The 25,752-nt window shown below is 45.1% G+C and overlaps 1 protein-coding gene across 1 annotated transcript in view; it reads left to right on the top strand.

The window, feature by feature from the left end:
• Nucleotides 1–25,752, top strand: part of ASB3 (ankyrin repeat and SOCS box containing 3) — a 151,104-nt gene that overhangs the window by 62,690 nt on the left and 62,662 nt on the right. Inside the window, exons 4-5 of the mRNA XM_088477995.1 lie at nt 9,798–9,910; nt 14,358–14,490. Of these exons, the coding sequence (XP_088334121.1) occupies nt 9,798–9,910; nt 14,358–14,490 (246 nt within the window). The remainder of the gene's footprint in view (nt 1–9,797; nt 9,911–14,357; nt 14,491–25,752) is intronic.

Below are 25,752 nucleotides of genomic sequence, written 5' to 3'. Positions count from 1 at the left end.
GGCGCACAGTTACTTGCTATATTTTACTCTATTCCCAAGTATCATACTGACAGTTTGAAAAGGTAGTGATCACTCCGCACAGAAAGTAATAATAATGTACAACATATGTTAAACCAACATTAACTAATATTCAATACAAATGTAATTACTTACTCAGTTTCTTGGTGCTCCCCAGAGCCAGAAAATCATGTAAACAAACAATGAGAAAGAAGGCTCTTTTGCTGGGGCACTCTTATGTAAATAATTGTATTAAAATATAACTTTTAATATTATCATTAAGAAAATATATCACTAGAAGATATCTTGGAAGACAAATTCAGAATCACACACAGAACATACATAGAAAAAGTTCGGCGAAAATATTATTAATTAATCAATAGAGAACAAAAGTTCTCATGCAGGGTACCCCTCACATTAAATAAATATCTATAACATTAATGCTCTAATTAGCAATATTTAAGGGTACCGCAGTCTGTGTGTTTGTCTGCAAAGCATATGTGCAGGCAAACACCAGACGTGTATGAAGGGTGTACGTGATAGCTATCAATTGGTGGCTAGTGGGTTATCATCTGAGATCACAATTATAAATCACTACCCATAAAGGAAGAGACAATAGGTTCAAGTATATAACCTCAGAAGGATATAATGGAGTGTATCACTATCACGGCATATGAAACACAAGTCAGGTATGCAGTAGATATTTCATATGAATACAATTTTTACCAAGAAGTTACTTGGGCATCCACAATACCACACAGTTCGTACAAAACAGTAATAACACTATATGTATATACACAAATGTATCTGTAGTAGCTAAATAGAAAATGTATCACTGGTCGTGTAGTTCGAAATCCACCTGTCTTTTGGCATGCAGAATTGCCTCGCTTCAGAATATATTTTAAACAGTCACTATTCATTTATCCCAGCATAAAGCACGGGTTTCATATTATAAGGTGAGACACTGATTTTTTATAATATCTCTTTTATCACATATTATATATGATGAATCTTTTTTATTTGTCTATTTTGTATCTTCGTATGTTACATAATTTTTGTAGTATACAGGACCCTTCCAATATGGGTACCCCCCTTTTTTTAACATTACCATTGTCTACTTATGAATATTTTCTGGATCTTGAGCAGGCGACTAACACAGGAGGAGGATGACAAACACCCTGCAATGCAAATAGCAACAGAGCCAAGTCACCCATCGGTCAGCGGCTCTCTCCTTTTCTTGATTCTCAGCCATTACATGCACGGCCCAATTGCTCACTTCTCATCAATGCCCTTTGGGTTATATGATCAGAGGCAGCATGGGTCTCCGCCCCTGAGTTGGTTGATCTATTTCTACATCTGATCTCCATCACGAGTACTCTCATTATAGACTTTCAGGGAAGGCTCCTGCAATGGTTTCTCATCAGGACCCTTCTTGCTGATACAATGTAACAGCAGATACTCAGCTCACTTATTCCTATCCCTGCAAGGCAGAAGGGGTACGCTCACATGTCATTCTATGTTTTACATGATGACATGCAGTAGCTATAATCCTTTGCGGTATATGCAAGGATTTATACGTTTTCTTTCCTTTATGTTAATTTTTCTGTGTGATACTATATAGTTACCCTCCTTGAGCTACGATATATTTGTTCTCTACCCTGCATACATGGGACCTCATTCAGAGTCGGTCATTGCGGCCGCACGGTCGTAAGGGAAAAGGGGCCGCATATGCAAATGATGCAAGTTGCGTCCTTAAGATCGGATCGTTAGCTGGCCGACCAAGGGGAGGATGCGGCCGTAAGACAAAAAATACGCCCCCTTCTCGTACGCATTACACGTCATCTCCGGCCATATAAGGATTAATCGAGACCATTGGTAACCATCGGAACTGGTCGTAGAGCTTAAGGTTGACCATACCCTTTCTTAAGCACTACGATCAGGTCAGTGTACAAACCACCCATGTCACGTGTGCCATGACACTACTTTGTTAATTATGCACTCCCATAAAACTCAGTTCGCATAATTAGGCACGCCTGCGTTCGGATCTCCACTCCCCCGTTTTCAAGCACCTTCCCCTGTTACCACCCACAAACGCCTCATTCTGTTCGCAGCAGCTAGTTTGCACACGCACATTGCGAACTTTACGCTTTCGCAGTTTAGCGAACATCCTTGGCGTACGACTGTGCGGCCGCAACGACCGACCCTGAATGAGGACCATAATACCCACATATGCATGCAGACTATCATGCTGGGTTTTGGATATGACTACTCACTTTATCAGAGTAGATCACAAGTGTTTCTTCAGAACTTTCTTTTTCTTTAGGTATACACATATGTACAGAATATCATCATCACCTATTTTTTTTATATGAGTCATGTTATATAAATGATTTGACTACCTTATTTATTATAATCATGTACTTCTTGTCGATTGTAAGATATATGTATTTGATAATTTTTCTTATTATAGGACAGTGCACTATGTGTTATATATAAGATATAGGACTTTTATATAAATATCAGACATATATGAAGAGTCAATCTGCACCCATAAGGGTTAATATCCTGTATTCTATGAGGTTAATTCTCTCATCAGGCCAACATCTATATGGATCTGTAAAATATAGCGGTATCCCAGTGGGCAGTAGAAAGGATAAAACATAGGGTATAGGAGGATTTTTATCCTCCCTATGTTTTTTATCCTATTCTCTATAAGGATTTTGCTGAGATCATATATCTCTTAGTATTACATGACAGGATAAGTAAGGGTTAATCCCATCACCATCTGTTGTAGCCAGAAACTGTAGTATACCTTCATTGGCCACTGGCATACATGTGACCTGACGGGGATCACTGTTTACATGGATGACTCAAAGTGAGCGACGTGACCGAGCCAACCAATAGGCGACGGTCTTTCAGTGTGTATACCATGTGACCCAATAGACAACGGCCTTTGATAACACATGTGACCGGGAATAATACCCGGAAGCATGCATTTAAACGGAGAGCAGTGGCTCTCTTTGTATGTGTGGGTGAACAAGCCCTATAGGCGAAACGCGCGTCCCCGAGTGGCACAGCAGCGGTACCAGATGGATCTAGTCTGGCGGGTGCACATGCCGATCAGCTCTCCCTCCATGTCCGTCTAGGAAGGATATAATTGTCATGTTGGTGGGATCTTAAACTTGCCCGTATATATCTTTTCTAACATGCCTTATGCCAGTGCTTTGTACAGATGACTATGTAAACACAACAACATTTCTGGCTGTAATGACAATGGTGGTTTTGGCTGTTATATGTATCTATGATCCCAGATGATTTGCATATTTGATAGCTATCTTTATGATATTACACTGTACAAGTGAATATGATAACTACATTTGTCTATGACAATTTATGGTTTGCTTATCTGACTGTGGTGCTTTATGCTGGGATAAATGAATAGTGACTGTGGTCCCGCAGCACTGTTTAAAATATATTCTGAAGCGAGGCAATTCTGCCAAAAGACAGTTGGATTTTGAGCTAAACGACCAGTGATACATTTTCTATTTAGCTACTACAGATACATTTGTGTATATACATATGGTGTTATTACTATTTTGTACTAACTGTGTGGTATTGTGGATGCCCAAGTAACTTCTTGGTAAGAATTGTATTCATATGAAATACCTACTGCATACCTGACTTGTGTTTCATATGCCGTGATAGTGATACACTCCATTATATCCTGCTGAGGTTATATCCTTGAACCTATTAGCTCTTCCTTTATGGGTAGTGATTTATAATTGTGATCTCAGATGATAACCCACTAGCCACCAATTGATAGCTATCACGTACACCCTTCATACAGTCTGGTGTTTGCCTGCACATATACTTTGCAGACAAACACACAGACTGCGGTACCCTTAAATATTGCTAATTAGAGCATTAATGTTATAGATATTTATTTCATGTGAGGGGTACCCTGCATGAGAACTTTTGTTCTCTATTGATTAATTAATAATAATTTCGCCAAACTTTTTCTATGTATGTTCTGTGTGTGTTTTGTTAATATGTCTATGTGGAATATATATTTTATGTGATTCTGAATTTGTCTTCCAAGATATCTTCTAGTGATATATATTTTCTTAATGATTATATTAAAAGTTATATTTTAATACAATTATTTACATAAGAGTGCCCCAGCAAAAGGGCCTTCTTTCTCATTGTTTGTCTACATCATACTGACAGTGTCATCACACTCCCCTTGAGCCAGGTATGTTACATGCAGTTGTGGTGAAATACTGTAGGTGTAGCATAATCTGGATGGAGCACCGTCACCACTGGCCGGGGGGGTTTGTTATACTTATATCAAGCAGGACATTTATATATCAGTAGCGTTCCCGCTAGGCTGTTTTAGCGGGGCGCGACGCCCTGCCCTCCCCTGTCGGCAGCGCTTGGGGGCTGCCCGGCGTGTCCATAAGTGCCGGCCACGCCCCCAAGAGTGACGAAAAGGGGACGCGTCTTATAGACACGCCCCCTTTTCAATGGCCACGCCCCCTTTCGGAGGAGCGCACGGAAGTGCCCTCTCTAGCTCTGACGCCCTGCCTGCCACTGGAGCTAGAGTGAACACTATATTAGAATGGAATTTATATTCAGCCTTTGATGCCTCTATGTGGAGAATTACCGATTGCCTTTTTGTGGAGAATTCCCGATTGCCTTTGTCAGTCCAATGTACTGTAAGTGCCACAAGCCTTAGGTATTCCATGGTGCGGGGCCTTGGTTTTTGGTTTTGTATTATGTGTCTTCGATAACACAGGAAAAATGAGTGTGATTCTGCTGATTATGTCACTGCTTTATCCCTGCCTTGTGGCGCCAAACAGCCCATCTTGGCGTCCCAGGTCCCGTGTGACCCTGCTTGCGCCGAGTGTCTTCTTCCCCCGAAAATGCATCTTAGTCGCAATGTGATGCGACTAGGAAAAGAATGAACATATTCCTCGTGATATAGATCCTTAATAATCATGGCACTCCCTCAATTATTATTACATAAACCCCTTGGTTTCAATACTTAGGGCTTTATTTACGAAGCAGCAACTTTTTTAAAACGGCACCCGCAGTCATCGTACAGCACCCCGGATGCCATTTCACATTGTCACCTGCAGCCCGCCGGGAGCTTCGTAATTAAAGCCCTTAGAGGTTGTTTGGGCAATTGGGTTTTGTAGTGGAAGCAGCAGAACAAGATAAACATTGGCCTTTCATCAGTGCAATTTACCTTTCTTATTTAATCCATAAATTATTATTTATTCTAAAGTTTTCATGCAAGATTGTGTCATTCATTCTTATAGCAATTGTAAAAGAATAATCCATTTGACAGTATTTACAAATCTTTGTTTTCTTTTCTTTGAACCTGCACTGTGCTAATACGTCTGTATTCTAGAATATGATTGTATGAATATGAGGGTGTAGAAAAATCTCATTTATTGGCTATACGGCTCATATAAGCACTTTAGCTGTAACCTGGGAAGAGGCTTTCCCTGAGTTAACTGTGAATAATGTAAACCCCTGCCGGTATCACCTCACTGCTAAGGTTGCGGATTTGTAGGAATAATTACATGGGATATAAAACTGTATTAATTCAGCTAAAATATAGATTATTACACTTATGGCCTGATTCCTCACGTATCGCAACTGCAACATCGTACGTAGATTGGCCGATGGTGCGTACTGCGCATGCGTATGAGTTAGCTTTGCGATCACCTACGCAGATAAGAATCCTTCGCAGAGTGAGCGACAGGCTGTGAGCGTTTGGGAGTGGTGACGGGGGAGCGGCTGTTTTTTTCCAATGGTTAAAAAGCAGCGAAGATATAGGTAGCGTTCCAGCTAGGCTGTTTTAGCGGGGCGCGTCGCCCTTCCCTCCTTCTGGGGGGCAAAAAGCACCCTGCCCTCACAGCCTGCAGGTGCCGTCTTCACCCGCGGGTCGCAGTGTCCTGCGGGTGGGGAAATGTGCGGTGACCCGGTCACCGCCGGAGAGTAGACGCCGGGCGCATGCGCAGGGCATCTATTCTCCCTGTCGGCAGCGCTTGGGGGCTGCCCGGCGTGTCCGTAAGTGCCTGGCACGCCCCCAAGAGTGACGAAAAGGGGACGCGTCTTATAGACACACCCCCATTTCAATGGCCACGCCCCCTTTATGGGCGCGCGCCTTCGGTGCCCGCACGGAAGTGCCCTCTCTAGCTCCGGCGCCCTGCCTGCCACCGGAGCTAGAGAGAACACTATATAGGTGTGATTAAACAATTAGACACAGGTTAAAAAATTTACCTGACTGTCCATGTAATTACAACTCTCATAGTTAATCTCCACTGGCGTCAGAAGGGGGGTGCGGGCCGCACCCGGGTGTCACCAGTTGAGGGGTGACACCAAAGTGCTGGCTCCCCCTCAGTGACAGGAGCCGGGTGCTGCATTATGTGCAGCACTCGGCTCCTAGCACAGTGACAGAGCCGGCACTTCACACAGGATGGTCCCCGGGGGCAGCCTGCACCTCTGGCACCCCCTGTGTGTCAATAAAGGGTGGTTCGGGCTGCACCCTTGAGGCCACGCCCAATACTGAGAAGCCACGCCCCATTATTTACGCCGCACAAGCTCCCTTCCGCTGCCCGCACCGGCTGCAAAGAGTTAGGGACGCCACTGGGGGTCCCTCAGTGACCTGGGAAATTATTTGCGGGTAATATTGTCCCCCTATATGTAATAAAGATAAAATAACAGTACCTGTGTGCTTATAGACACAGTGATCTACTTTCCCCATTATACCTAGGCATTGAACTGGGGATGAGTGTCCCTGTACTGTATATTGTTGGCATAGTGAAGGAACAATATATCTGTGTGTGCTGTCAGCGCTGGTCCTTGGTTGCACCCTGATACAATGCAGAGTAGGGTGTTGGCACAGAGCCCCAGCCAATGAGAGGATAGTTTAGTATAGAGAAAGGTACCAGATACAGTAGCGAGGTAGTGTTCCCAGTATGGATGGGGTCCCTGGTGCAGGGGTCCTCCGTGCACACAGAGGCTCCCCTGTGAGTGGTGACCAACGCGCGTTTCGCCAGTGCCTTTGTCAAGGAAGCTCATCATGCCGTAGGTGTGCTGGATGTAAATAGTATCAGCTAATCACCCATTGGTTGCCTGCCTAGATTGACAGCGTCGGCCGCCATTGCGGTGTTATATAGGTAGGGCCAGTTATGTGGATCCTGCACCATCCTTTTTGCTCTTACATTGCACCAGTGTAATTTACCATGATAAATGAAAACACAAGTATTGGTGGCATCATAGTGGGAGCGGAGCTTCCTATGGTTCATCAAGAAACGATTTTACTCTTTAATTTCCATCATGCTGCAGCCGTAGTCTGTTACCCTTTTCGATTGCTTTGAAGTTTTTAGCGTTCCTTTCTACAACAGCTTTTATCAGTGTATAGAGTGCGTTTCGTCTCAGCATTACAGAGAGTTCAATGCTCCGCAAGAGTTCTGGACAACTTTAATACATAAAGAGAATTTGGAATAAATAGATGCAATTCACAACACTCCCCTGTAATTGTAACAATTAGTGGCCAAATGTTATTTTTTTAAGACCAATGTACTCCATATTTCATTATATTACTGCTTTTATGAACTGATCTGGCTCTTTATTTACTCAGTATTGTCCATGGTGCTGCAGTTCTGTGTGCAGCAAATGGCGTTCACACTGGTAGGTTAATTGGCTTCCCCAAAAAATTAACTCTAGTGTGTATGTGTGTGAGCATGTGGAATATAGGCCCTCATTCAGAGCCGCTCGCTATTTGCGGTCGTTTGTTCTAAAACAAGGGCTGGCTATTAAAATGAACCATTCGCTAATTGCGGTCTGTTCACGCCTCTAAGTCTGAACGAGCGAGCAAAACTTGCGGTTGTAATTTTGAAAAGTACGCCCCCTGGCCGCTCGCACCATACATCATGTCCGCTATTTATTAGATTAATCGAGTACATCGAACAGTGTATGAACTGCTCGCTATTCTTGTGGCTGTTTTTTTCAACCGCTATTTTGCGAGCAGTTCTGAGTAAAAAAAAACCAAGTGACGTGGTCAATGACGCTGCTGTATTAATTATGCACTCCCTTAAAACGCCCGTTTTGACCTTAAACCACGCCTGCGTTCGAATTCCACACCCCCGTTTTCAAGCACCTTCCCCTGTTACCACCCACATACGCCTCCTTCTGTCACTCAAAATAGCAGGCATTCGCTATATAGCGAACAAACGATTTTCGGCCGCACTGACTGGTTCGCGCATGCGTATTAAAATCCGTACGCATGCGCAGATGTGCGAACATCGGTCAGAACGAACGAGCGGCCGCTTACGAGCGGCTCTGAATCAGGGCCATAGATTGTAAGCTCCACTGGGGCAGGGACTGATGTGAATGGCCAGATATTCTCTGTAAAGTGCTGCGGAATATGTGTGCGCTATATAAATAACTGGTAATAAACAAATAAATGTTTTATTGCTTTTGTTAATGATCTAAGCAATTTTCCATGGGACATTTTTCATTCGTAGAAACCCCAAATAAGTCCGTGATTGGCAGTCTGCTGCAGTTTGGGGGCGGCGATGGACTCCGTTTCCAGAAACGGAGGCGTGTTGCCGCCATTGGGGGGGGGGGGGGTAGGGAAGTGGCCAGGATCTCCGTTGGCTGACGGATATTTCCTGGCCTCTTCCTCACAGCTGCGACGGCCGGCTGCGTTACCCCATGGGTCACCTTAGCCGGGCAATGGTCCGCAGAGTATCCGATGCTGCATTGGACAACGCAGCTCGGATACGTAACGCAGCAGGAGGCGTGATGCATTACCATATCCGCATGGACGGAATCTCTGAGCTGCTTGCGAGCATCTTAGCAATTCCGTCTGAAGCTGAATCAGGCCCATAGTCTCCTACGCTTAGGCCAAACGGCCATGTTTGTGACGTAACAAGGCAGCCTGCTAGTTAAATAGTATATAGTGACTTCACTGAGACCAGGTATAAAAGGGTTGGGTACGGGATGCCAGCGCTCAGGATCGCGGCGGAGAGAATCCTGATGCCGGCATCCCGACCAGGTTAGAATGCCGACTCCCCCAGGTAAGTAAGCCCAAACCTAACCCTCCCTCCCCGGTGCCTAAATGTAACCTCCCAACGTAGTGCCTAAACCTGACCCCTCCTCCCACGCAGCCTAATCCTCCCCCTAGTGCCTAGCCCCTTACCCTAACTCTCTCCCCCTAAACCCAGCACTTACCTCCGGGTTTCCAGCAGTTGGGATTCCGGCGTCGGCATTCTGAACCGTATCCCGGTGTAAAGTGCCTCATACCTCAGTGATATCACTTATACCTAGCAAATCGTCTCCGCAGTGTATAGGTTACAGGTAAAGTTTTAGTCTTAAAAAAAGCCAATTTTCAGTACAGGAATTAGCATTCACTCCATCCAAAATTAATAATATATATTTTATAATTTGGAATTATGTGATATAAATAAAAGTATAAAGTGTCACTTACCTGTGCCCCACTGACCCGGCGAGCCGCCTAATGCCTGTAACGGCCTGAGCCGGACGTGCTCGAGACGAACATTAAAAAACAAAAAATCACCTGCAGCATTATCAGGTGTCAGTGTCTCTCATTGTTTAGCATAATTCCTATGAACAATACATTTTAGTTTTTCTTGTGGGTGGACCTACATAGGATAAATGAAGAACGAAGGTCCTTCCATATAGTATTATTAAATATAAAGAAATATATATATTTATTATTGTGTTAAATAATACAATATTTATTTTTTTGTTTTGTACTCCAGCTGTAGAGTGTGGACATGGGGATGTTGTCCAGCTGCTGCTGAAATTTAAAGCAAACATTAATGGGCCACATTCCTGCTCAGGATGGAATCCCTTACATCAAGCCTCACTTATGGTAAGCCAAGTGCTTATACTGTATGTATCACTGGCTAGACAAGCAAGCTGGAATGGTGTAAATGAAAAAACAGAGGACCTGATTCAGAGCCGCTCGCTCTGAATCAGGGCGTGTGCTTTTTTTTTTTTTGCAGCCTCTTGGCCGCTCGCATAGCTGTGGGTTACGACGAGACCCTTGCAGTAGGGTCTCGTTGCCGTAAGCCCCAGTGGACTTTCTGCACTATTAGACATCACTAGTGATGTCAGTAGGGCCGCCCGCAAATGGCAGGCGTTCGCATGGGAACGCCTCCGTTTGTGAAGCCACACCCCTGCCATGCCTACAAAATGGGGCGAGCTGTCGATCAACATCGACAGCCGCCCCTTTTGTAGTGAGTCCTGGAGTGAGTGCTTTTTGTGCTCGCTCCGGGGCTCGCATGCGCACTGGGCCACCATCGACCCGCTGAAACAGGCGGGTCTGAAACAGGCCTAGAGACCGGTATCCTATTAGCCACTGCTTATAACCGCCGACGGGGCTATCCAATTAGCCTCGAAAGCCGGCACTTATTGGAGATTGCGTTTCACCTGCCTCAGGCAAAACAAAGTCCCCGAAATCAGGCCCGTTTTTGTGTCTGTGATCGCGAAAACACACAGGTTTCATGGACCCTGTTTGTTTTCTCACGAAAACGAGTCATGTTAAGCCCTTTTTTTTTTTCTGTGAGAAAAATGTTCGCGGCTAATAGGGTATTGGCCAGATAGAGAGAAAATGGGTGGAGATAAAGTACTAACCAATCAGCTCCTAACTGTTATTTTACAGGCTGTGGGCCTGATTCAGAGCTGCTCGCAAAAAGCGAGCGCTCGCTCTGAATCAGGTCGGGGGCTTGTTTTTTAAGTTGCGGCTTCCTGGCCGCTCGCATAGCTGTGGGTGATGTCAGTAGGGCCGCCCACAAACGGCAGGAACGCCTCCGTTTGCCCAGCCTCCCAGCCTTCCAAACGGGTCGAGCTGTCGATCAGCATCGACAGCTGCCCCTTTTGGATGCGAGCACCGGAGCGAGTGCTTTTTGCGCAGTGTGCACTGGCCCACCATTGACCCGCTTGCGAGCCGGTCTGGATCAGGCCCTGTGTTTGGAAATTGACAGAAGCTGATTGGTTGGTACTTTCTCTCTCTCCAAGGTTTGATACATCTCCCCCTATGTTATACCCACCAGAGCAGTGGTTCTCAAACTCTGTCCTCAGGACCCCACACAGGTCATGTTTTCCAGGTCACCCAGCAGGTGCACAGGTGTATTCATTACTCACTGACACATTCATCTTGGCCCCGTCCCCGCTTTACAATGCCGGTAATCTTGCCATTGTCTAGTGGGGGCAGGGCCCAGATGATGCGTTTGCGTCACGTTGCTCCAACACCGCCCACATCAGCTGCTCCACGCCCCCCCCCCCCACAGTGCCGACCTGGCTTCTCCCTCTGGAGGCTGCAGCCCAAAGCTCGGCAAGTATGATCTGAGGGTGAACGTGCCTAATTATTTTAGGTTACTGGGTTATTTCTTAAATTGAAGTTTATTTTTAGGTGTTTCTTCATAGCGAGAGGAAGGTGGAGGTCCAGCACCTCAATTTTGTTACATTAATTTTATTCCTCAAATAAAAGCCATATCAGTTTATTGGTTGAGTAGAAAAGCCTTAGAGGTTTAGATATAGTGAGTCGTCCGCTCACTACTTGTGTTCGCTACCATCTGATGACATGTTCCAGTTTGAATTGATTAATAGCTAATCTGTGTAATAATTATCGATGGTCTGTCTCATCTCTGTCATGTGCTCCCCCAATGGCTCCCCATGCTGCAAAGCAGGGGCAGGACAAGTTTGCGGCCAGGGAGAGCGGAGGTGAGAGGGGGACAGTGTGATTGAGCAAAGGAGAGAGGGTAACCCTGTAGCCTCGGCCACAATACCTAGCAACCTGACAAATGATGGGTCAGAAATACTATTAGTTCAGTTATAATGGTGCAGATTAGAGGTTACAAGGGGCAATTATATTGAATTCTGCTAGGTATGGCGAGCCAATGAGGTAGGGAATGACATTCGCAGAGTCTGTTAGTGATGAATGTGTTATAATGAAAAGATCCTGTATAAGAATTTCATGGTCAAGCTGACAATATACAATGAATGCATTATAAATGGCCATTATATTTTATTGAATGTTTTAGCATTGAAAGCTAAGTACAAGGCTTTGCATTTATGTTGTGTGAATGATGTGAATCAGGTCTATTGTGCATCTAATACTTTCCAGCACCTCAACAATCATGTGAGTTATACCATATAATGTGCAAATTACTGGCAATGGTACTGCCCCAGATAACACAAATTGAAGGACCACCACCTTCAGAAAATACAGCCATGGCCAAAGGTTTTGAGAATGACACAAGTATTGGTTTGCACAGAGTTTGCTGCTTCAGTGTTTTTAGACCTTTTTGTCAGATGTTACTATGGTATACTGACGTAAAATTACAAGCATTTCATAGGTGTCAAAGGCTTTTATTGACAACTACATTAAGTTTATGCAGAGAGTCAATATTTGCAGTGTTGACCCTTCTTTTTCAAGACCTCTGCAATTCGCCCTGGCATGCTGTCAATCAAATTCTGGGCCACATACTGACTGATGGCCGCCCATTTTTGCCTAATCAATGCTTCGAGTTTGTCAGAATTTGTGGGTTTTTGTTTGTCCACCCGCCTCTTGAGGATTGACCACAAGTTCTCAATGGGATTAAGGTCTTTTGGGTTTCCTGGCCATGGACCCAAAATTTCAATGTTTTGTCCCTTAGTTATCACTTTTACCTTAGGGCAAGGTGCTCCATCATGCTGGAAAAGGCATTGTTCGTCACCAAACTGTTCTTGGATGATTGGGAGAAGTTGCTCTTGGAGGATGTTTTGGTACCATTCTTTATTCATGGCTGTGTTGTTAGGCAAAATTGTGAGTGAGTCCACTGACTCACTGGCTGAGAAGCAGCCCAACACATGAATGGTCTCAGGATGCTTTACGGTTGACTATTGAGTCTCCCATATCCAAAATGCTTGGGACCAGGGGTATTTTGGATATCATATTTTTCCGTATTTTGGAATATTTGCATACCATAATGAGATATCTTGGGGATGGGACCCAAGTTTACACACAGAATGCATTTATGTTTTATATACACCAGATACACAGTGCCTGAAGGTAATTTTATAAGGTGTCACTATTTTTTGTGCTCAAAAAATTCTGTATTTTGGAATATTGCGTATTTCGGAATATTTAGATATGGGAGACTCAACCTGTACCACATATGTCTACAAAGGTGACATTTCACAAACCATCATCCACAAACAATCGAGAATTACCACTGACGATATGAATGATATATGTGCTGCCAGGCGGCCTAATCAAATCAAGAGACCACAGTAATGTTTTATCGTTTTTCAGTTATCGTTCATGTCCATACATTAAAAAATTATCGTTCACAACAGTCGTTAATTGGCCTGATTTGTTGGATTATCATTCAGTATATGGCCAGTGTAACAGAATAGCTGGATATGATGACACGTGTGGGTCAAATCTTTCAGGGCCTCTTACATGCAAGTTGCTATTTAAAAGAGCTAATAGTGACATTAACAGATAATGTATGTTGTAAGGTTATAAATATAAAATTCATATACTTTGACAGAACTTGCAAATGTTTGACTTGTATACTTGTTGTGTATTTTAAGTCTTATGGAGCGTACACACGGTCAGACTTGTCAGATTTGTCAGATGAACGACTGAACGATTGAACGATTTGAACGATTTTACCAAAGTTTTGAACGATTGAACGATTTTTGACTGCATTAAAATGAATGGAATCGTCCAAGTCTGACTGCAAACCCATCAGATGTCAGATATCGTTATCTGACAAACGGGAACGCGCATCGTTGATCGTCCATCGTTCAGGCATGTCAGATATGAACGATTTTCCTTCAGATATGAACGACTGAGCGATTTTTAAATCGTTATCGTTCATATCTGAAGGAAAAATCTGATCGTGTGTATGCACCATTAAGCTGCATACACACACAACGATTTTGTTACCAACGATTTTTATGAACGATTTTTCTGTCAGATTTTTTGTCAGATTTTTTAAAGTGTAATGAACGATTTTTATGAACTACAAACGATTTTTGCATATTCCCTTAATGAAAATCGTTCAGTTGACAAGTCTGACTGAACTACAAACTACAAACGTGAACGCGCATGAACGATAATCGTTCATCATTTGACTCAGAAAGTGAACGATTTTTTCAAACGATTATCGTTAAACAATATCGTTTAACGATTATTGATCAAAAAATCGTTGTGTGTGTATGCAGCTTAAGCTTTTATGGTATTTAATGTAATTTCCCACGTGTATTTGTGATTACTTTTAATGCCGCTTTACGTTTAATCTAATTTAATGGCCCTGTGTTCCCAGGAACGTACCGACCTCATACAATTGCTTTTTGAAAATGGAGTGGACAAGGAGTGCAAAGATGATTTTGGCATTACACCTTTATTTATTGCAGCACAGTACGGAAAGTATGAGAGCTTAAGCATGCTATCTCGTGGTGAGTACAGTGTGTAAAGAACTTGGAACATTGTGACGTCAGTGATTCCTCCTATAAGGTTTTATCTTATACTATATTTAGAAGTGAAATATCTTAATTAACACATCTTTTTTTTTTTTGTTCGATTTTTCTTTAAAAAAGGGTTGGTGTTAGCTCTGTAAATGAGTTTTGGTTATGTTGTGCCTTAGATCATTTAATGTTCTTTTAAAGATGCATTATCGTCAACTTTGTGTTAAATTAATTTATTTGTAAACATTAGGGGGTATATTTACTAAAGGTAGAGTTTTTAGAAATGGAGCTGTTGCCCATAGCAACCAATCAGATTCTAGCTATTATCTTCTAGATGGTGCTAGATAAATGTTAAGTAGAATCTGATTGGTTGCTATGGGCAATACAGTACTGTATATCCACTTCTAAAAACTCTCACATTAGTAAATATACCCCTAGCAATGAATGAGGACATAGGCCCTCATTCAGAGCCGTACGCTCTGAGCAGAGCGCACGCTCTGAATCAGGGCTGCCCTCCATAAAAATGGAGCGTCCTCCTGGACGCTCATATAGCTGTGGGTCACCACCCACAGCCTATACGAGCGTGCAGTTTGATGGCCGCGATGGTCGTGACCATCGCGACCATCGAAACTGCGAGCCGGAGCCTGCGGTTGAGTTTTTCAACCGCAAGCCCCGGAGTGATTTTGGCTCTTTGATCAGACACAACGAGCGAAGGAAAGTCCTTCGCTCGTCGCGTCTGGCGCATGCGCACGACGGAGCTCCCTCCGTCGTGCGCATGCTCAGTGCAGACCATCGACCCACTTGCGAGCGGACAGCCGCTTGCGAGTGGGTCTGAATCAGGTCCCTAGTTGTCATTGTTGTGTGGAAAACATTTTGCAGAGCTTTTACTATTTTATTTTGAGCTGCTGTTGTTATCACTAGCTTTTCTCCCACGGTCTTTGTGCTGCACTAAAAATAAGACCATATATACTGTGATCTCATTAATTAGCTTATTGTGTTTTTTGTGTCCCGTTTAAATTCAGCTAAGCTACTGCCGGTCTCTCATGTTGCAGCAGGATTAGATCACTGTGTACTGTGCCCACACCATACTTGCCAGAACGGCTGAAAAGCTCCCGAAAATTGGGTAACACTCCTGGCCACCCGGAAAAGTGGGCAAGTCTCCTGCACACCCCCGCCAGCCGCGTCCATCATGTTACAGAACACAAGCAGGCGGTCCAGAGGGGATAGGGAATTACGTCATTTGCGCTGAATCGCATCATAGTAGCCCCGTCCCCCCGCTATACAATGCCTGTTTTCTCGGCACTGTATATGAGAGGACGGGGCCACGTTGACGCAATCGTGCCACCACACCCTTTGCACAGTCCACCTTTGCAATTGCCACTCCACCTCTGTGCCAACCTGGCTGCCCAAAGTCGGCAAGTATAACCCACACAGAGGGCTTGATTCAGAGGTGCACACAGTTGCAGCTGTCAGTGCGTATGATTGCGGAGTCTCTTCTGCGATAATATGCCAATGATAATTTCAGCCTTCCCCTAGTGTACTAACGTGCACCTGAATGTGCAAACACTGAAATGCCAACTTTCAGCGTCCCAGGACACTGTAACACCGCCAGTAATTCCCACCATCAGTGCACCATCAACATTTACACCAGCCCAATGTTAGGTGCAGTTTCTCCGTCTGAACGTGGCCTGTGTGGCTGCGGCTCTGTGTCTGAGAAGGCAGACGCTTTCACTTACACGCCCGCAACACTCTCATAACACCCCCACATGACGGATTTTTTTGCGTTCGCTTCAGTTCACTTCACAGTCAACACCCAGGAACACCCATCTTTTACCCTTGCCATTTCTGGGACCTCTGAATCAGACCCAGAGCGTTAAATTGCACAGATCTTACCAGCTAGCCCTGCTAGCCCACGCACTTTAAATTGGCTGCACTTGCAAACAGAGTAAATAAGGGTTGTCAACTTCATGCCTGTGCCAGCAAGAGCCAATAAGTGACCAATCAAAATGTATAATTCCTTGTGGTCTACTTCTGAGCTTCTTGTGTCACTGGTAACTCACTTCTGTCCAGGCCAAACCTCTTATCTGTATTACAGACCTTTGTAAAAATAAGATATGTTCTGGGTCCAATGCTAATAAAAATGTCAGACAGTAGAGTGTATTTAGTTTGCCAGAGAGCTGGGAGGCACCGTGTATCCTTGGAGAGTCACATGTTGAACATCCCTGACATCGTAGAAGGAGCCATTTTAGGATTTTCCACAAATATTTATGAGAGTGCCTCTTGTCAATTTAACTAATGATATAAAGGCACGGAGTACCCTGGTGATGTGACTAGATAAAGGCAAATTGAATGAAAGCGTTCCTCACAAAGTGCCTCATTGACATCAGTGGTTTGTTGTGAATTTTAGTCTGATGGACATTGGTTAAGTCCACAAAATGTCTGCCTCCCACATACGTATACTGTAGGTGACAAAAGCCCTTTCAAATGTCTAAGTGTAGTGTGGTGCAGAAACAGTATAGCGTTGCCTCTTTTTGCACAGTTTACCTCAGCAGCATTAGAAATAGCTTATTCACTTGTAGTTTAGTTACCTCTTTCAATACTTCTGCCATCTTCTGCAAGCTACAGTATGTCCCATACCTCCTTTATAACAGATTAGCTTAGTATAGCATTAATCCTATGTATTAACATGTATGAGAAGTTTCCTTAGCCTATCATAACTCCTTACAACTACTCCCCAGTATGAATATTTCAGGTTCCGTCATGCATTATGTATGTACCTCTTCTTCCCCACAAATGGCTTGCTTGTTTTCACAGCTGCGAGCTGCTTGCTGACATTTATATTTTATGGCTCACATTAAACACCTAAATAACTGTAGACATCGTATTTAAAGTTTCTTTATTTTTGTTTTAATGTGGACAAGAAAATATCCACCATTTTTTTTTTGTTGTTGTCTATCTAGATGGATCCGTCATTCAGTTGTGTATGTGCTGCACACCATATTGTGCACTCATTCAGGGCCATTCATTACATTATCATACAAAACAAAGAAAGGGAAATGGACGTTTGTTAGTAGTGTTCATTTTATGTTTCTGCAGGTGTCCACTGTCCACTTAAATGGGTTGGGTACGGGATGTCGGCACTTGGGATCCCGGCGGTCAGAATCCCGATGCCAGCATCCTGACAGGGTTAGGATACCGACGCTTGTTGGTCAGTATTCTAACCCTCCCCCTCTCCCTAACCTAACCCTCCCTCCCTGGTGCTTGAACCTAACCTCCCCCTCACCGCTCCCTAAACCTAACCATCCCCTTTTAGTCTCTAACCCTTCCCTTAGTGCTTAACTCTAACCCACCCCCTAACCCCGCTACTTATCTTCGGGATTCCGGTGGTCAGGATGCTGGTGTCGGTATTCCGGTGCCAGCATTCTGACTGCCAGAATCCCCACGATCGGGATATTGACCACATCCCGCATAAATATATGGACAGAAAGTATATATATAATATACACAGTATTTATTTATGGTTGGGATTCAAGTCGGGCAGCCCGACAGGAGGACATCCCGACGCTGGCTGGTACGTACCCTAACCCTCCCTTAGAGGTGCCTAACCCTAAGTCCCCCCGGGGGTCCCTAAAGCTAACCCCGCCTTCCCGCACTCTAAACTTAACCCTCCCGGGGGAAGGGCCGCTAACCCTAACCTCCCCCTAGTGGCTCCTAACCCCCCGCCCCCTTCCCCTAGCTTAACCCGTAACCTTCCCCGGGGGTGCCTAACCCGAAGTCTCCCCGGGGGTCCCTAGACTCAACCCCCCCCATCCCCAGGCTAAGTAGTATACTTACCCTGTTCTTGATGATCGGGATGGCGGGTGTGGGGCTTCCGGCGTCGGGATTAAGATAGGCGTCGGTATTTAGACGCCTATTTTAGGTCACGTGTCGGGAATGTAAAGTCTGGATTTAGACCAGCGGCACCTGGTGTTTTGCATCTTTTGAAGCGGCCATTGGTGCCAAAAATAATAGTTATCTGCTACCCAGCTGTTACTTGTCTATATTACTAAAGAAGCCCTCCAACATGGCCCCACACGGAAAGCATCTCAGCAGAATTTGGTTCCCGGTCAGCAGTATGTCTGGCTTCATGAGTGATAGTATTCTAGTTCCCTTCACAGCATTATGGTGTGGTCATGGGAAGCAGAAGACAAGGGTGCCAGCAACTTTTGTGTCTATTTAATAGTGAAAATGAGGCCAGCAGTCACCACATTAACTCCAGGTGTGGTCTTTATTGGAAGGCACCCAGACTGGTCTCCTCCTTTGTGTCCCTAGCAATGCCCTGCAATGTATGCCTCACTGCCTGTCCTCCCAGGACAGAGCTCCTCATAGTCATCTCCCAGAACCACACAACTAAAAACAATGGGAGCGCTAGTAAACGGCTGCTGGCTTAATATTATGTTTATTGCACATAATACAATTAAAACCTTTTAAAACATTCAGAAGATACACAGATGGAGAATACTCAATAGGGCTTACAGCCACACTTTAAAGCACGGATCCGGCTCAAAATATAATTAAAAAAAAAAAAATCAAATATTTAAAAAGTCTATTCCACGGTTATGTCTAGAAAATACACTTGTAATTGTGTTAATTGAGCAACGGTCTTGTTAGTAGGAGTATATGTAGCAAAGCATAAGGTATAAGTATTCAGTCGCAGTTAGCAGGCATATGTGGTGCACACAGCAGGCACATCAACCCCAAGTGCCCAGCAACCATCTTATTCAGCCAGCAGCACGGAGTTTCCTCCCCCTGATTCTGGGGTAGAGGCCAGGATTACTATACTCACCACCATTAAATAATCACTAGGAGTAAACGGATGGTAATGTACGAAGTACAAATACTCACATATATTGCAGTAACAGTACCATTTACCTGCATACTATAAGCCAGGGGTGGGGAACCTTTTTTCTGCCGTGGACCATTTTGACATGTATAACGTTATTCGGGGGCCTGGTGCAGGTCACGCCTCCTCTGCATTACATCACACGGGGGCGGGACCACAATCTCCACTGATTACAGCAATGCCCGGAGCATTCTGGGGATGCTCCAAGGAGCTGTAAGGGCAGCGGCGTGACAGTCTGAAGCATCCTAAGGACGCTCCAGGCGGCACTGCTGCATAGGTTCTGGCTGCAGGGTGCCATTCTAGGCACCATGCTAGCCAGATGAGGTTACCAGAAAAAAGCTCAAAGGGCCAGACCAAATCATTCCGAGGGCCTTATAAGGCCCCTGGGCAGGAGGTTCCCCATCTCTGCTATAAGCTGTTCCACTTATATGCTAACTGGCTGTGACTGAACAGTACTAACCTGCATACTAACTGGCTGTGACCGGATACTATCACTAACCGGCATACTAACTGGCTGTGACCGGATACTATCACTAACCTGCATACTAACTGGCTGTCACCGGATACTATCACTAACCTGCATACTAACTGGCTGTGACCGGATACTATCACTAACCTGCATACTAACTGGCTGTGACCGCATACTATCACTAACCGTCATACTAACTGGCTGTGACCACATACTATCACTAACCGTCATACTAACTGGCTGTGACCGCATACTATCACTAACCTGCATACTAACTGCTGTGACCGGATACTATCACTAACCTGCATACTAACTGGATGTGACCGGATACTATCTCTAACCTGCATACTAACTGGATGTGACCGGATACTATCACTAACCGGCATATTAACTGGCTGTGACCGGATACTATCACTAACCTGCATACTAATTGGCTGTGACCGGATACTATCACTAACCTGCATACTAACTGGCTGTGACCGGATACTATCACTAACCTGCATACTAACTGGCTGTCACCGGATACTATCACTAACCTCCATACTAACTGGCTGTGACCAGATACTATCACTAACCTGCATACTAACTGGCTGTGACCGGATACTATCACTAACCGGCATACTAACTGGCTGTGACCGGATACTATCACTAACCGGCATACTAACTGGCTGTGACCGGATACTATCACTAACCTGCATACTAACTGGCTGTGACCGGATACTATCACTAACCTGCATACTAACTGGCTGTGACCGGATACTATCACTAACCTGCATACTAACTGGATGTGACAGGATACTATCACTAACCTGCATACTAACTGGCTGTGACAGGATACTATCACTAACCTGCATACTAACTGGCTGTGACCGCATACTATCACTAACCGTCATACTAACTGGCTGTGACCACATACTATCACTAACCGTCATACTAACTGGCTGTGACCGCATACTATCACTAACCTGCATACTAACTGCTGTGACCGGATACTATCACTAACCTGCATACTAACTGGCTGTGACCGGATACTATCACTAACCTGCATACTAACTGGATGTGACCGGATACTATCACTAACCTGCATACTAACTGGCTGTGACCGCATACTATCACTAACCGTCATACTAACTGGCTGTGACCGGATACTATCACTAACCGTCATACTAACTGGCTGTGACCGCATACTATCACTAACCTGCATACTAACTGCTGTGACCGGATACTATCACTAACCTGCATACTAACTGGCTGTGACCGGATACTATCACTAACTTTTTCTAACATATGCCTGCTAGCTGCGACTGAATATTTATACCTTATGCTTTGCTACATATACTCCTACTAACAAGACCGGTGCTCAATTAACACAATTACAAGTGTATTTTCTAGACATAACCGTGGAATAGACTTTTTAAATATTTGATTTGTTGTTTTTTTATTCTATTTTGAGCCGGATCCGTGCTTTACAGTGTGGCTGTAAGCCTTATTGAATATTCTCCATCTGTGTATCTTTTGAATGTTTTAAAAGGTTTTAATTGTATTATGTGAAATAAATTCTATTTCTCAACCCAGCAGCCGTTTAGTAGCGCTCCCATTGTTTTTAGTTGTGTGGTTTTCCTTTTTTTTGGGTGGATCTCCAGACCCACCTATGTGGGGGCAGCTGTAGTGGCTTTATATTTATTGGTGACAAGATTGTTCAATAGCGGCCGCTATATTCTTCTATCTCCCAGAACTCGCTCTCTCCTGGCCGTTCTAACCAATGAAACCTCTCAATAAGCCAACAGCGCTACCTCGCTAGGTCTCTGAGTGCTTCCTTGGGTGACACATAACCCTGAGTGAGCTGACCACAGAATCCCTCTATGTAGCACTAAACTTCCTGGCATTTTCTTAATATAGAGGTAAATAAATGTAGGTAGATGTTCCTTCTAAAAGGGAATATGTGCCAATATATCACTGCCTGTCCTTGTTTGGCTGTGCGTTATGAAGTCATAGCATATTAACACAGCATTTATTTTTCCCCATATTTTATTCAGCCAGAAGAGTCTTAAAGTCACTGTTTATTATGTGACACATTTGTTTATTGTGATGCTGATTAACTGTTCCAATGGCTTGTCTTGTAACCTATTGATAAGACCTAGCTGCAGAGGGTGTCTGGCTTGTTAGATGGCGTCGTTCCCAGGACAGCAATCCATGTAGCGTTGTTTATGCAGATGATGTCTCTTGAGGTTTCGCAGCTGCTGTACACTTGTGACAGAGTAGCATTAATATCCGCACGGCGATGACTGCATGCGAGGGGAGCTAGTGTGTTCTCAAACCGACTCCTGGGTCTCTGTCATGTCAGCGCTATACATCATTCATGGGTAGACAGTCCGAGGGATTGAATTTTCAACAAAGATTTTTGTGTGCGTCTGGAGAGAATGAAATGTGATGATAAACTCTCTTTAAAACGTATTTATAGACCTATGAAGCTTATCAAACAGTTATTTACTTATTATTGCTATCTGTATGCAATGATAGACAATAGTTTTATGGGATGTTGTTGGCATCCCGCACATTGAATGCCGGCGCTCACAATTTCCGGCGCCGGAATCCCGACGGCTGCGATCTTGACTGTAAGTGTTAAGGTTAGGTTTAGGGTTAGGGTGCGGGAGGGGAGGGTTAGGCTTAGGCTGTGGGGGGGGGGGTTAGGGTTTGGCTTCGGGAAGTTAGGGTTAGGCTGTTGGAGGGAAGAATTAGGGTTAGGCTGTGGTGGAGGGAAGAGTTAGGGTTAGGCTGTGGTGGGGGAGGGCTAGGCTGTTGGGGGGAAGAGTTAGGGTTAGGCTGTGGTGGGAGAGGGTTAGCGTTAGGCTGTTGGGGAGGAAGGGTTAGGTTTAGGCTGTGGTGGGGGGAGGGTTAGGGTTAGGCTGTGGGGGGGTTTGGGTAAGGCCTCGGAAGGGGAGGGTTAGGCTGTGGGGGGGGGGGGGGGGTTAGGCTGCCGGAGGGGAGGGTTAGGTTTAGGCTATTGGGGGGGAAGGGTTAGGTTTAGAGAGGCTGTGGTGGGGGAGAGTTAGGGTTAGGCTGTGGGGGGGAAGGGTTTGGGTTAGTCTGTGGGGGGGAGGGTTATGCTGTGGGGAGAGGAGGGCTAGGCTGCAGGAGGTTAGGGTTAGGCTGCGGGAAAGGTGGGTTAGGGGAAGAGTTAAATTACTTACCTGCAAGCACCTGGATTTCAACCTTCGGGATTCTGGCGCCGGGATAAAGAACCCAACCCATTTTTATTGCTTAATTTTTATTCCTGTAATCCAGGGTTCATGGAAGACTGCAGCTCAGAACATTAGCATATCCTATATTTTCTCATATACAATGTATATAGACAATACCACGTTACCAGGATGGAATTGGTATGAATTACTGCCGGACACAAGTCCGGCGGTTCAAATCCCGACAGTGGCTGGCCGACATGGCTGAAAATCCTTATCGTCCTAAAGGTAAGTATTAACCTAACCCCCCCCCCTTTAACCCTAACCCTCCTTAGGGGTACCTAACCTTCCCCCCAGTGCCTAAACCAACCCCCCCCCCTTCCCCGCCGCCTAAACCTAAGTCCCCCCTGGGGGTGCCTAACCCTAACCCCCCCTTCCCGTAGCCTAACCTCCCTGGGGGTGCCTAACCCTAAGTCCTCCCCGGGAGCCCTAAACTTAACCCCCCCGCGCGGCTGTCTGCAGCGGCGCCCGGCATCCCTTCGACCGGGATGCCGGTCTACCGGCATTGGTAAAATGACAGGCGCCTAGATTTAGACGCCTGTCATTTAACCCTCGCCGGGATAAAGCAGTCGGGAAGCTGGCCGTTGGGATTAAGGGCCTGATTCAGAGCGCTCGTTCTGAATCAGTGCCCTCCTAACTTAAAATGGAGCGGCCTCCTGGCCGCTCGCATAGCTGTGGGTGACCACCCACAGCATATACGAGCGGCCAAAAAGATGGTCGCGATGGTCAAGACCATCGCGACCATCGGGCTTGCGACGAGACCCTTGTAGTAGGGTCTCGTTGCCGCAAGCCCTGGAGTGATTTTGGCTCTATCAGAGCCAAAATCACTCCCACTGACATCACTAGTGATGTCAGTGGGGCCGAACTCAGACGGTAGGCATTCCCATGGGAACGCCTCCGTCTGGTAACCACGCCCCCGGCACGCCCACTAAAGGGGGCGTGCTGTCAGTCACCATCGACAGCACGCCCCCTTTAGTGCGAGACCCATAACGTCGGCTTGGCCGCCGTTATTCGGGTCTCGCGCATGCGCATGACGGAGCTCCCTCTGTCGTGCGCATGCGCATTGGGGGAACATCGACCCGCTTACGAGCGTCCTGCACTCGCGAGCGGGTCTGAATGACCCCCTAAGTCCGCCGGCTTCCCAACTGCATACCTACCAGGTCAGGGGATGGTTCCTGGCTTGGAACTATTTGCTTCTATGACCCACTTATTTATATTTATTATCTTTTGTAAATAAGTAAAAGCACATTAAGGGTCTGGTTAAAATCAAAAAAAGGTTATCTGCGCTCAGTCAGTATTAGAGAGCTGCTCAATAAATGATAGTTAACTGAAAGGGATAGATTGAAGTGCAAAATCGTTATTTTGGGGTGCAAAGTGGGGAAACAACTAAGAACCCTTGGGACAGCCCCCCAAAGGGCAATTCAGCAAAAAATAAAAAAAATACCTCAGAACACCCCAAAAAAGTACTTTCGTTTTGGAGGCAAAAACGTTAAAAGTGGTGGGACAAGCATAAAAACTAGCGAAATAGACTTGTTGGGGGTCTGCAAGACTGGGTCAGGTGTTTTTAGGATTGCAGGTGCAAGTTCATTTTAGAGACATAAAAATATGCTAGCACCCATTTTCAAGTACCCCAAATTTGAGTGGAGTAACTTATTTTCACCAAAAAATACTGCTTTATGCCATTATTCACCACTTTAATAAAGATGCTAATAGGAAGCAATTTAAATGTCTTAAGTACCCCAAACACTTTTATTAGGGCTATTAGTACACATCTACATTCATTCCCTATGTTAGTGCATCTTTTTTGACGGTACAGACTGATTTCCCCAATTCAGACAGTACTTTCCGCTTGTACCGCATTCGCAGCTTTCCGTTTTCGCCTGTTTAGGAATTGAATAGGGCAAAAAACGGGGAAGCGCACGGAAAGTTTTCGCCTCTGAAGGAGCCGGAAAGTCGGACAGGTGAAACTTTTCCGGCTTTTTGCCTCTAATTGAATACGGGCCTATGTCTGAATTCTTACGGGAACTACAGTCTTGAAAATAACTTCTCATGGGAACATCACTCACACTAGTTTTGGCTTTGTTTTACAACTGGATGTTCAAAGAATAAGACACAGTGAGCCTCATTTAGAGATGTATGCACGCCAGATTGTGTGCGTACATCTCTGACGTTAGAAGACCGGCGCGTGAGCAGAATCTGTACTGTGCATTCGCCAGTCTTTTACTGCGAGATCTCTTGCAGTTCCCCAAAGCCGCTGCCTAATTGTGAGGCTTCAGCCATTTGGGTGCAGAGAGTGGGTGGAGACGCGTTCCTGGAATTGGGGGTGTCGACCCCAGTTTTTTGGTAGTACTGGGGCCAGGGTTTTCATCTTTAGACAAAGACTTCCTGACACTGCCGGAGCAGTTCCGTTGTCCATTCTGAGTAAGCTGAAGCTTACTCAGATGAGCGATTACTGTGGCTTTGCGACCGATGACAGAGATGGAGATTCGTTGCTGAGTCTCCAGACTCCTGCTCCATTACCACATGTTAGCACCGCTGCTGCGTCCATTCCGACTCAAGCCCAATGGTGGAAGTCAGTTCTGCCCAACTGCATGAAGTCGCAATGGTAGACGTGGGCTTACATAATAAGCAATGGACTCCATCACAAAGCACAGTTTGTGCAG

This window comes from Taudactylus pleione, unplaced genomic scaffold (genome assembly GCF_031769625.1).
Source record: "Taudactylus pleione unplaced genomic scaffold, aTauple2 ptg000206l, whole genome shotgun sequence".
Taxonomy (NCBI): Eukaryota; Metazoa; Chordata; class Amphibia; order Anura; family Myobatrachidae; genus Taudactylus; species Taudactylus pleione.
This window is presented reverse-complemented; position numbering and strand designations above follow the sequence as displayed.